The following is a 12,861-nucleotide window of genomic DNA, read 5'->3' as shown; positions in this document are numbered from 1 at the left end:
AGCAGGAAGGAGAAGAGGAGAGGCGGAGGGCACGCCCTGTGTCAGGGCGGGCACAACCCAGGAACCCACACGTCACTGGTGCCCACACGTGTCAGTCGGAAGATTAGCGGCATGGTGATCATTAACTACAGGAGAGGATAAGGCCATGGGACCAGCTCTACGTTCTGTTAACTTAAAACAAGTGAATGATGGGTACTGGGAACAATGTCGAAGTGTCTTCCATAGATGAGATGGCAAAATAAAAGAAGAGCTGGAGAATTAAGAGATGTTTCAAAAGGAAAGAAGAGAATAGGGTGCTTCTGGTTAAACCAACATGAATAGATCAGTGATATGAAACTGGGCAAATCATCCAAAGAACTATTTCTGGGCACTCTAACTCACAGTGATTGGCAGGAGCTGTGTGGTCTGAAAGCATCTGAGCATAAACACTGCCCATATCATTGGCTTATTCAGACATAGGAGCAATCCCCTAGGAAGCCAGGCTATATGTAAAAATTAAAAAAAAAAACAACAAAAACTGATTAGAGACATCAGTATGCTATAGTGGAGAAAGTTTTCCACTTTTAAGCCTATGCAAATTTATAAAAAAAACCAACAACCCACACTAATAGCTTAAGTGTTTTCAGAGTAAAATTACAACATACTCAAAGAAACTGTGAACCAGACTCATAAAAGAGGCAATCAATAGACAGACTCCTGAGTGTAGCAAACAAACAGTAAACTGGAAGATAAAGGAGAGATGGATCTTAAAGATACAGCAATCTGCTTTATCCCATCCACGGGAAAGAGGGAAAGAAAAAGACGGAACAAAAGGGAACAGAGCCGCAGGGACCTGGGAGACAATGTCAGGTGTGCGTGCGCCAACATTGGTGTAATGGACCCCAAAGTAGAGGAGAGACCGAGAAAGGGAGGGGCAGAAAGTGAAACTGTGGTTGCCAGGGGCTGGGAGAGATGGGGGGTATTCACTTTTAAAGAGTATAGAGTCCCCATTTCAAAAGAAGAAAAGAGTTATGGAGATGGGTAATAGGGATGGTTGTACAACATTATGAATGAACTGTCAGAGGGAGGAGGGTTGTGGGGCTGGATTAAAAACATGAAGGGATTCAGCAATAACAACAAAACTCATAGACACAGACAACAGTATGTCTGAGGGAAAGGGGGGTTGGGCAGGTAGAAGGTGGAAAAAGTGGGATACATGGTGATGGAAGGAGACCTGACTTGGGGTGCTGAACACACAATACAATGTACAGATGATGTATTATAGATATGTACACCTGAAACTTATATGATTGTATTAACCAATGTCACCCCAATGCATCAATAAAAAGGTTTAAAAATTATTAATATGGTAAATTTGTTCTGCATATTTTACCATAATAAAAATATTTCTTTTAAGAAAAGGAGAATTAAAACAGCCTCTTTGATAAGCAGGGATAAAGAAAAAATGTGAATGATAAAAAGATGGATAGATAAGCAAGGGTAAGCATAAGAGTTAGCTGAGAGTAGAGTCATATCAAGAAGAGAAACACAAAGGATCTATAAATAGTTAAAACATAAATGTAATATTTATAATTAAATAATAAGTACACATGTATGTGTATATAAGTGTATGTGTATATTAGTTAATTTTACAGCCAGAAGTTTAAGGCAAACTGAAATATCATTCGTTAGGAAAGAATACAGAAGGCAGAACTATTAAATACCTGTTTCCTTCCATCTCTCTTAACAAGGAAAATGACTCTCATTTGAAAAGCATGAAACGAATATGGATGGGCAAAAAGCACATCACACAACCAGAAAGCATGCCATCGGAGAGGGCCTAACTGCTTTATCCGAAACCAAATCAATTCTCCCCCACTCTGAAAATTAGATCTTAGGATGCCTACCCAAATCCTCATCATAAAAATCACAGACGCCACTCCTAAACTCTTGTCAGTGGTCTCTAAGGACAAGGAGAAGGTAACTATTATAACCCCAGGGTTCCCGAACTGCGCAGGAAAACACCTGAGACACTTGGATTCTCACGGCAAACACATCCCTGACGTGGACAGAGAGGAGGCCGGAGCCCGCGGTAGTTCACAGTTTCAACAACAGATAGCACCACGTTCCTTTCAATCGCATCCTTGAGAAGCAGGTTCCGGCCGCTGGTAGCATAGAAAGCAAGGACCATGCGAAAGGCAGGGGGGCAGTAAAGAAAGCAGCACCCTTCATGTGTGCCCCACAGTTAGCACTTCCCCGAGCCCCACGTTCACTGTGCTAAGCTCCTCTGAAGGCAGGACTCCTGTCTGATTTCTTTTTTTAACCAACTTCCTCTGCTGATTCTGCGCTCCCAACTCCGCACAGTGTTCGGTGGGCTTCTCTAAACACAAACCTAAAAGGGCAGTTACAACAACCACAGGGAGAGTTGAAGGAAGATGTCCAATCCTAAAGATCACAATTTTAAACAGAGAAATCAAAATGCCTATGTCCAGGGAAGAATACTTAGGAATATGCAAGTTTTTTTTTAATTATTCAAAATTGGAAGCATTTGAAAAGATCAAGAATATTTAGCCCAGAGAAAAAAAGACATAACATAAAGTCTCTGGCAATACTAAGAAAAGTAGGCCAATTCCCAGTGACCAGACTACCCAGTTTTGCCTGAGGTAGAATTCCTAGACCGTATCTCAGAATCAAGAACAGGTAGCAAAAAGTGCAGCCGGTGCAAATATTCTCACACAAAGTTCCTGGCAGAACCGATCAAAAGATCACTAAGATTTGGTTTGTTTTAGTAAATGGTGATCAGCAGCTGACACCCAGAGCAATACGCTGGAATTAATGTTGCACACAAATCAATCAATTCTATAGCTAATCAATGAATAACAAATATTAACTAAGTGGTCAGTAAAAGCCAGATTTGTGTGTCGACACAGGCAATTATGACGTTGTTTTCTCAAGAGTAGCATAAACACCTAGAGCTATGTTAAGGTACCAACGAACACAGGATACTGTAGGTGAACCACACAGGCACAAAATCTAAACATGTCTAGGTCATTAGCTATACCTGCCTTTCACCGTCTCAAAACCCAGTACAGCCTGGCTGGTGTTGCTCCGTGTTTAAAGCGCTGGCCTGTGCATGGAAGGGTCTTGGGTCTGATTCCCGGTCAAGGGCATGTAGCTGGGTTGCAGGTTTGTTCACTGGCCCAAATCAGGGTGCATGCGGGAGGCAACCAATGGATGTGTCTCTTTCACCTTAGTGTTTCTCTCTCTCTCTCTCCCCTATCCCCTGAGCCTCCCTTCCACTCTAAAAAGCAATGGAAAATATATCCTCAGGTGAGGATTAACAACAACAACAACAAAAATCTGGTACAGTTGCTGATATCCCATTAGTTCTCTCTCCCTTCCTTAAATAGACAGCACGGGCCCAGGCCTGTGGTGACATGTCCAAATGGTGGCATTTCCTCGTACTGTGACTCACGACCGTCTCAGGAAACCCCGAGGAGGACATGCACAGAACACTGTGTGGCAGAGAGCTCCTCACCATGTGCTTACAGCAGGTACTTCTTAGGAATTTTGAAAAAGGAGAGATGTATGATCTTGAAGGAAATGCAAAGAATTCGTCAGTATGTTATGAGATAGTAGGACAGCAGGTGACCGAATGGAGCCAATTCAAGGAACTGGAAAATGGTGTTGAGAAGTCACAAGACGCTAAGAGATAAGCTCTGCCTCCCAAGAGTTAGAACTAGAAGCATGAGAGACGTCTAAACAGTGAGTGCCAGTGAAAACAGAAAGAGAAGAATATTAAATGCAGGGGTTAGGAATAAGCTTTGATAAATATCAATAAGCAACTACTAGTAGCACAGTGCCCATAAGACCTTGTGGGATGAAAGAACGTAAAACTCAGAGTAAAATATAAATCCTCCATTTGCTATAGGCAATTGCCTGGAGATGCTGTTGGGTGGATGGGCGACTGATCATTTGGCTTAAGCAGGGATGTCCTTCAGGTTTTGGGAACATCAGGACTTTGGTCGGCTTCTTAGCGATACTATTTCAACACATCAGTGTCCATTTCCTATGAGTAATATAATCATACTAGAGGCCCGGTGCACCAAGTTTGTGCACTCAGGGGTGGGGGGAGGGGTCCCTCAGCCCAGCTGTGCCCTCTCGCAGTCCAGGTGCCCTTGGGGGATGTCCAACTGACAGCGGGGAGTGGACCTAAGCCGGCAGTCTGACATGTCTCTTGCAGTCCAGGACCCCTCGCTCCTTACTACCCGCCTGCTCGCTACTCCTTACCACTTGGCTCGCTACTCCTTAGCACTGCCTCGGAGGTGGGAGAGACTCCTGCCACCACCACTGAGCTTGCCAGCCGTGAGCCCGGCTTCTGGCTGAGCGGTGCTCCCCCTGTGGGAACGCACTGACCACCAGGGGACAGCTCCTGCATTGAGCATCTGCCCCCTGGTGGTCAGTGCGAGGCATAGTGACCGGTCGTTCCACCATTTGGTTGATTTGCATATTAGCCTTTTATTATATAGGATCATCATAGTCCATGACCGAATCAAGGAAAAAGAACACACGTTTCATTTCATGTAATTTGTTTTTTTTGTTTCTGACCTAAACTTTCCGCCTCTCTCTTCAGTGCGGAGAGAGAACACGGACCCTCTTCCCCAGGTGCTGGGTCCTCACACCCCAGCGCTGGGCCGGACGGAGCTCACTCACTTTTGCTGCAACCCCACGGGTTGCTGGCATCCAAGTGGCTTGCTCCGGGAACACAAGTGTCACACGTTGAGCCGGTGACAAATCGTTTACAGAAACAGTGGCCCGTGACCAAGTGGCAGGTTTCATTCAAGGCTCCGGAGAGATGACAATTGCAAGGCTGACATCTGAAAACAAGAGAAGGAAACCGTCAAGCGTTCTGATTAATAATTCATGGTAGAAGGCACATATGTCTACGGATCACACTGTGGACTAATATGGTCTGGTTTAGCCAACAGGCGGAAAAGGATTCTTGAGTTAAACAAACCACCATGAAATAAAATGAAACAGAAAAAAAATCTTTTTATCAAAATGCTGTTTATGGTAAACCTCTACGAAGCCTTCTCCTTGGAAGCTAACTAATGGCAATAAAGAAGCGTTACTTGGCTTTCTTTCATGCCACAGTACATCTTATGGATTATTTTGAATCCAGTTGCTCAACTGAGAATACTGTAAATTTTCTTTTCACAAAAAAGCAGTTCTCCTGACAGCTAAAAGTTAAGATTATTAGGTCCCCTCCAAATGATCTTTTCAAGTATCTATCAAATTGTGAAACAGAAAACTGGTTATGATAATCACTGTCTTCCCTAAACATCGTGAAATTCCGTATTCGGTTTTATAAAGACTACATTTCACTAAGAAAACAGGTGGAGGAAGACACATTCCAATACTGAGGATGTGTGAATAAAAGTTGTATTTCCTTTTCGATTGTATGCACTGAACTCACTTATCCAGATTGGTTGGAAAACAGAGCATTATTCTGATCTTTGAAAAGACGCTAATTAAATAAATATGAGAGAATTTCACTTCAACTCCAATTTCTTGCTCCTAAAGTTGCTTGTAAAAAAGAAATCACAGTTGTCACATTTTTGCTACGACAGAAATGAAAACCTGTTTCTTCAAACTCTTAACCTGTGACAATGTCATTGGTGAGGATGAACAATTTGGATGCCAGGAAGTATTAGAGAGGCAGAAACGGTACCTGAGGGAAGACCACCCGCGTTTACCAGGGTCCTTGCATAGGACACTCTTAATGAAAACATTATGGATCCACTCCACTTTCTCCTGAAGATGCTGGGTGGACGGTTCCTGTACTCACTGCAACTTTAGGGTGTGATCTCTTGGGTAATCCTTCAACACCCTCAAATAGGCTGATAAAAGCCGAGGCTGCTAAGGAAGCTGCAAATTTGTTTTATGGACTAAGTCACCTGGGGAATAAATAAGGCACAGTTTCTCTTGAAAAACCGCTGTCCTGCAGTTTGCCCTTCTTATGTCATGGTAAAAGGACATTTTCCCCCTCCTACAAGCAACTACATGAAGTCCTTTATGTACAGACATTGCATCAGAACTCCATTTCAAACCGACGTTTTGTTTGGGCTACTTACGTATTAGAAAATTATGCACTGAAATTAAAATGGGATTCTAGAAGCAAAAAAAAAAAAATCTTTAATTTGCTCTTCATTTCATTATATGCTATTACTTAGAGTAAATTGTTTGTCGGCGTTTTATGTCACATTGGTGAGACGCAGCAATGAGTGCTATGCCTTCCCCAGCGCATGTATTTATCACCACTCCACTCCTGAGTAAGTATCTCTTGAGTATTTCTGTTTTTATTACCATTCACTCATGAGACAATCACGCTCATTTTATATACAGTACATTTAGAGGAACCGTTTCCAGTGTATCACATAATTCCTTTCCTTGATGTGGTTCTATTTTCTGCCGGCGACACGCTTAACTCTTAAGGCAGCTCTGTCACTATCCATGGGGTATTGCGTCTGGAATCTCAACGGAATAAATAAATCCCGTCTTCAGAAAGCACGCAGGGTTGTGAGTAATTAAATGTGACTATTCCTGATTTTATAGTCTCTTATCCCAGCCCTTGTTGTATCTCACTTATCTGCCCGGTTATAATTGCTCGACTTCAGTCGGAGGGAGTTTTATGTGAATGGAGTTCACAGGAGACTTTCTGGATATGATCGTTTGTTTCCAGCCCAGAGGACACTGGGGATCATTTGGTAATTAAGGCTTAAGTAAAACGATTCCTGAGAATTTCTCAGCCGCTCAAATATGATTTTAAACATTTCCAAGACTCTTTAGCAAATAAGCTACAAGTCTGATGTCATTTTAGAAGTTACCACTCCCCTCCAGAGCGCCTCCTAAATGAAATATAGTTCACGTTTATTAAAACAGAATTAAACGTAATAAAGGAAAAGACGTTTTAAGCTCTGAACGAGGAACGGCAAACTCGGATGACTTGTGATATTGATTTTGTCAGGATAAATGGTTTCTGTAATATTAATATAAAGAAACCTTTATTACACTGACTCTCCTGGTGTAGCCAGGGCTCTCCCACAATCTGTTTAAAATCTTCATTTTTCATCCTTATGGGAGACCCTCACTTGCTAAATGGATTTCATAAAGAGTCATCTGTCAGGATGTATATGGATAAACAATTTGTGATGTTTATTGACCAGTTCATTATGGTAAACAAAGCAGGTGGAAGGCTTCGCTAAGCTCCGCGCCCGCTCTGCCCAGGGAGTGCTGTCTGGGACTGGCTGTCCGCTGGGCACAACAGGGAAGAAGTTACTTGGCCTCTGTCTCTTAAATCACAAATCTCATCTATTTCACTTTCCCGCGGAACAAACGATGAGAGAAAGAGTTACCCTGCTCCGGACTGTTGCAGGGGCATCACAATTAATGAGGGGAATTGCCAGGAACTTCGTCATCGGGCGAAGAGCTCCGCTAGGAGATCAGGGGACAGGTGCCAGGAAAAGATCGCTTTACTGGCACTGCTCTCCGGATGCCTCCCTTCTGTCTGGGGCCTCAATGCAGGGGTACCATCGAATTGGTTCAATGTATTGAGTGGCATAAAAACCTTCATTGAGGGACAATTATAGGCTAGGGCTGGAAGAACACTGGAGGCGTAAATATGAAAAGACAGAGTTGGCCCTGACCTCAAGCAGCTCATGGTCTAGTGAGACACTGAAAAAATAGAAAGGGTATGAATAAAGATGTGTGTAGATCCTTTTTGTAATGTTCTTTATTGATTTCAGAGAGGAAAGGAAAGGAGAGGGAGGGAGGGAGGGAGAGAGAGAGAGAGAGAAAGAGAGACAGCAATGAAGAGAGAGAGTCATTGATCAGCTGCCTCCTGCACAGACTAGGGATTGAGCTCACAAAGCGGGCATGTCCCCTGACCAGGAATCGAACCGTGACCTCCTGGTTCATAGGTTGATGCTCAACCATGGAGCCACGCCAGCCAGGCAATTCTTTAAGGGCATAGGAAATGGGCAACTCTCTAGCCTGGAGGTAGGGGAGGTGACAGAGAGAGGAGTATTAAGAAGAAATCTTGGAAATGCTTATGCTTAATAATTAAATCGGAATGAAACAGGCAAATCAAGGAGGGAGAAAACAGAAAAGGACAGCAGGGGAGGGTGTCAAATTGTAAGCAATTCAAGATTTTTGGAGACCAATTCGGAATAGGGAGCAAGTGGGGACAGATAGAGAGGGGAAGGTAAGGAGAAAGAAGATACTGCTAAATTAGTACAATTGTGAGAGCGGCGGGGAGCGATGGAAAGGAAGGGGTTAGACCTGAGAAGCACTTAGTAAGTAAAATCAGTGGGATGAGGTGGAAAACCTAACATGAGAAGCAGAGAAGGGCCTGGAGTTGTTCCCAGTTTTCTCATTTGCTGACGGTCGGATGAAAGGGACACCATTCAGCACCAAGAACAAAGGGCGAGGAGACTTCAAATGACTGAAAAATTCTAGACAAGAATTACTAATGATCATTAATGAATAGAACAGAGAGCGGCATTAAGGCAAATTGGAGAAATCGGACAAAGGCTTTTCTTCCATCCCTAGTCCACAAACTAGCACTCAATGGGGCTCATTGCATTTTGTTGAATAAATGACAATGTAGCTGTTTTGAGCCCTTTTTGACAGGCAGAGCTGTCCCCCTGGCTAACCTCTCCTCCAAGGCTGGCTTTCCTGGACTCCCGCAGGCCAGGAAGTTCTCAGTTGAGTCCTCTGGCACAGGTCCCGGGAGAGCTAGAGCGCCCCCTAGAGGACCTGGTTTCCCCGGGGTAAGATTCTATTCCATTTCTGCAAGGGAGGTGCTTAGTATTCCTTCTTCACAGCCTATCAGCACCCGGATTCTCTTGGCACTGGAATGAGGAATTTGAGGCTTAGAGACCCTCTTTGTGTGAGCTGAAAGCCATACTCACATGGCCTGGGACTTGCTTTGGCCAAGAGCATGAAGCAAAAAGAGCAAGGAGGAACCGTGGCAGCTCCAGGCAGAGGCCTCACGTGTCCTTGCACGTTTCTGCTGTCTTTGTGGGGATGCTGCCACCACCAGCTGGGGCTTGCTCACATGTGGGCCCATTTACCCCATCACCCACATCATAGGACACTGTCCAAGAGTCATTGGGGGGCATGAATCTGTGAGAGACCCCCCACCCCCAATGATCCCTGGACCACACCATGGAAGGAAATACGTGGACATGAAAATGATCTGCTTCCACCCACGGGAAGTCACTGGTCTGGTTCTCAGAGAAATATCCAATCCACAGCCGGTGGAATAGATGCATGTGAAATGACTACCGGACCCAATCCATAGTGTCGTGTTCACGTGGAGAAAGTTGGCAGCAAAACTAACAATGATCTGGTCACAGAAAAAAGTGAACTTATTGCATGTTTGAGAAGTCAGAGCCTTTAGATTCCCTCACCAGCCTAGACCCCAACTCCTCACTCTCTGAGGAAAATTAGTTTTGTTGTATGTCTGCTGGGAAGAGACAGGAGTGACACATCTGGCCATTTGAAGCTTTTAAAAAAAGACAAAATACAACTAATTAATAGAGAGAGAAGAAGTCATCAGGGAGGAAACCTTTGGGGGCTGTGATGAGTGGATGACATACAAGAAAAACGGTGGTGGAGCAGATAGCGGGTAAGTCCCAGGGGCTGTGGGAAGGGGAATCCTAGTTACAGGTCAACTTGGGGACAGCGCCCGGGACTGCCCTGTCACATACGCGTATTAACTACCCACGGAGACGAGGGGAAGATGGTCCAATTTTGTCTCATTGTGTTTGGTTTCGACAAACACCATATCCTTTTTTTTTTTTTTTTTTTTTCTTTATTGATTTTTCAGTGGGCAGACTTTTTTTTTTTTCATTGTTCTCGGTACGGATTGAATCTGGTTCGCTTTATGTGTCAGAGGTAAATGAGGAGATTTCTGCACTTGGATCGGCTTTTTAAAACGCACGCCCCCTTCCTGTCCTAGGGGAAGAAGGAGGAACCGCCTGGGTGAGGATAGGCAGGTGATTTTCCTGCTTGTTACTGTTGCTTTGGGGGCATTTTTGTTGTTGCTGCAGCTTAGGAGCAGAGTCTACTTTTTAAATTTATTTTGCCTTTTGGAGTAAAAAAAAGTTTAAAACTCAGGAAGTACAGTGGTGTATATTAAAGAGAATGTGGAGAAGGGAAGGGATATAAGTAAACTTCCTTGAGGTATTAAATAAGACCCCCCCCCAAAAAAAAATATGAATAGAAAAAGCAGATGAAAAAGTCCATTTCTTTTCTGAACCGATTAAGGGATACTTGTATCTTCCCCTTGCTTGAAAATAAAATACTTATAATCCATTGTAGAAGTTTGGAAATTAATGAAATAAATTCATACCTGTTAAGCACCTACCACAGTACCTGGTTCGAGGTGTATCCAATTGATTTTTAGCTCATTGCCTTTCTTTTTTTGAAAAAAATGTTTCACATCAGGGCATAAATGGATATTTTTCCTATACTGCATATCTGTATACATTGAGACAATGAATTTTTCTCTTCAAGAAACAAAAATTCTTTATACTAGATGGAATCCCATATATTTTAGCCATCTTCGTACATATTTTCAAAATAGCCATTGTTAGTATATATTCACAATAGCAACCAGGAGTCATCAAAGAGACATCAGTATCATTCAGGAAGGGAATGAAAATCATAAAAAGAATAAAACCCATTTGTATCTCTTCTCAATGATGAGCAAAAGCATCAAGCCAAGCGATTCTCACTGTCACATTGGGAAATGTCTTTCCCTGTGACCTTCTGGGCCAGAGGATTTCTTCTCTGAGGATTACCAGTGTCACAGCGGAAAGCGGCAGCAGCATCCATTGGTGGCAGAGAAGGGTCAGCTCCTGCACAGCCATTCCCTGTGACCGACCGCACCGGGGACACGTCCTCCTGATTGTCTCGGCCCCCGCCCCCGTGGTCTTGGGGGGCTTTATTCTTGCTGTTCTTTTCAGAGACGCTGCATTATATATGGTGGCTCTTTACAGGGGCAGCTGCGTTCAACATCAGAGCCAGCCCCGCCCGATCTGAGGGCATCTGGAGCCCACGCACAGGTGGGTGGTGGGGACTTGAACAGCGACTTTAAGGTGCACGTCCCTCTTACCTGAGATGGCATCAGACTTTCAATTTCTATTTTTGTAGGAGGTGAGGCAAGCAATGTCAAAAATTAGTTCTGTGTTGGCTCTATTTAAGAACGGAGGCATGAGGGACATTTAAATTTAAAACTCAGAAAGAGGGCTAGCCATTGGCCTGGAGGCCATGGTAGAGATCTGAACAGATAACATTCTGAGAGTCATTAACATGCATGTATTGAGGTGAAATCGTACCCCTACGTATGTACTCTGAAGGGGCACAATAAGCAGGAGTGATCAGCATAAGAAACAGAAAAACAAACCACAGGATTGAGAGCTTGCCAGTCAAAGGAAGAGTTAATTTTTAAGAAACACGGTGGACCATAAAACAATTGGCACATTGGAAAACCAGGAGTCCTAAGAAGCAACCACAAATCAATGTTACTTTCATCTCTCAGGGATCCTTTAAATGTACGGCACGGGCAATGCCCCTGCCCGTCACATGGCTACAAAGTGAATCAGGAACATGGCCTTTCTGGTCTTTTTTAACTTACAGAAAGTCTTACAGCTATTTTAAATCGCAGAGCACAGGTTATACAAAAAGAACAACACTAGGGGCATCACGCTTCTTGATTTCAAAATACATTACAAAACTGTAATACTGGAAACAGTATGGTACAGGGCAAGGAGGGGTGTGTAGGTCTCACGATCAGATGAGGACCACGAGGAAGAGAGACAGCGTGGTGCGGCCTTAGCGCCTGTAAAAAGGCGACCCCCAAGTCTAAGGGGTGCTGAGTAGAGAAAATGCTGGGGTTCCTGTGGGTTGCAAAACTAATTAGCAACCAACCAGAAAAGCGGTGCATGTGACTACGCTTAAACTGTAGGTGACAGAAACTGAGGGACAGAAATCAGAGATCAATGAGGAACGCATGACAGTACCAACCTCAGCGAAAAGTCAGCTTGCACACGTGTGAGACCAGCAACAGCAGCCTGCGTTGGGGTGTCAGTCCAGTGAATCCCTGCCTCCCACCCCAGCCAGTGCACAAGAGAAGAGGCACATAGTAGAAAGAGCAGTGATGCTCTTAGATACTCAATCTTAGCCAAAATGCAGAGAAGAGAGAATTATGCTCTCAGACTAACAGAACGATATACTAATGGTAACTGAAGTGCAGCAGCATGGATTAAAAAATGCTATGTAGTAAGAACAAAAAATTGTTTTAATAAATATTTTAAATATCATGGAAAAGTGTTTTATTTTTAATTAAGCATATTGGATTTTAGTAAAAAGCCAAATAAACTGGTTTGAGTTCTCTTTTAGTAATTTAACCTGTTACCCCTGTCCACACTCTAATCGAGGTGTTAATGAAGAGTGTAAGGGCCAAAGGCAGGCAGTGGGAGCAGTGTGTTGAAAAGAGCCCAAAAATCTCAAACCCTTGAATAATTAGCTATTATAATTATAAACACACACACACACACACACACACACACACAGTGAAACAGATTTGACTGGTTTATGAGAAACACATACTAGTTGCTTGGAGACAGGAACACCAAAGAATTAATGGATATACTCCCAACCCAAGATAAATTTATAAACTAACCAGGAGAAAAAGAAACCCACACGGAATTAGCATTCCAGCACATCTTCACAAATACAGCAATGACCACAAATGCATGAAAGTAAATGCCCACAGATATACAGGAAATGGGAAGAACATTAAAGACGGTGTAA

General features: G+C 43.5%; 1 protein-coding gene across 1 annotated transcript in view; it reads right to left on the bottom strand.

The window, feature by feature from the left end:
- The window catches only part of USH2A (Usher syndrome 2A (autosomal recessive, mild)), a 442,266-nt gene that overhangs the window by 352,793 nt on the left and 76,612 nt on the right, over window positions 1-12,861 (bottom strand). Inside the window, 1 exon segment of the mRNA XM_006761291.2 lies at window positions 4,693-4,856. Coding sequence (XP_006761354.1) covers window positions 4,693-4,856 — 164 coding nt within the window.

Source organism: Myotis davidii, unplaced genomic scaffold (genome assembly GCF_000327345.1).
Source record: "Myotis davidii unplaced genomic scaffold, ASM32734v1 scaffold174, whole genome shotgun sequence".
NCBI lineage: Eukaryota > Metazoa > Chordata > Mammalia > Chiroptera > Vespertilionidae > Myotis > Myotis davidii.
The sequence above is the reverse complement of the archived record's forward strand: the minus strand, read 5'-3'. Positions and strand labels throughout refer to the sequence as shown.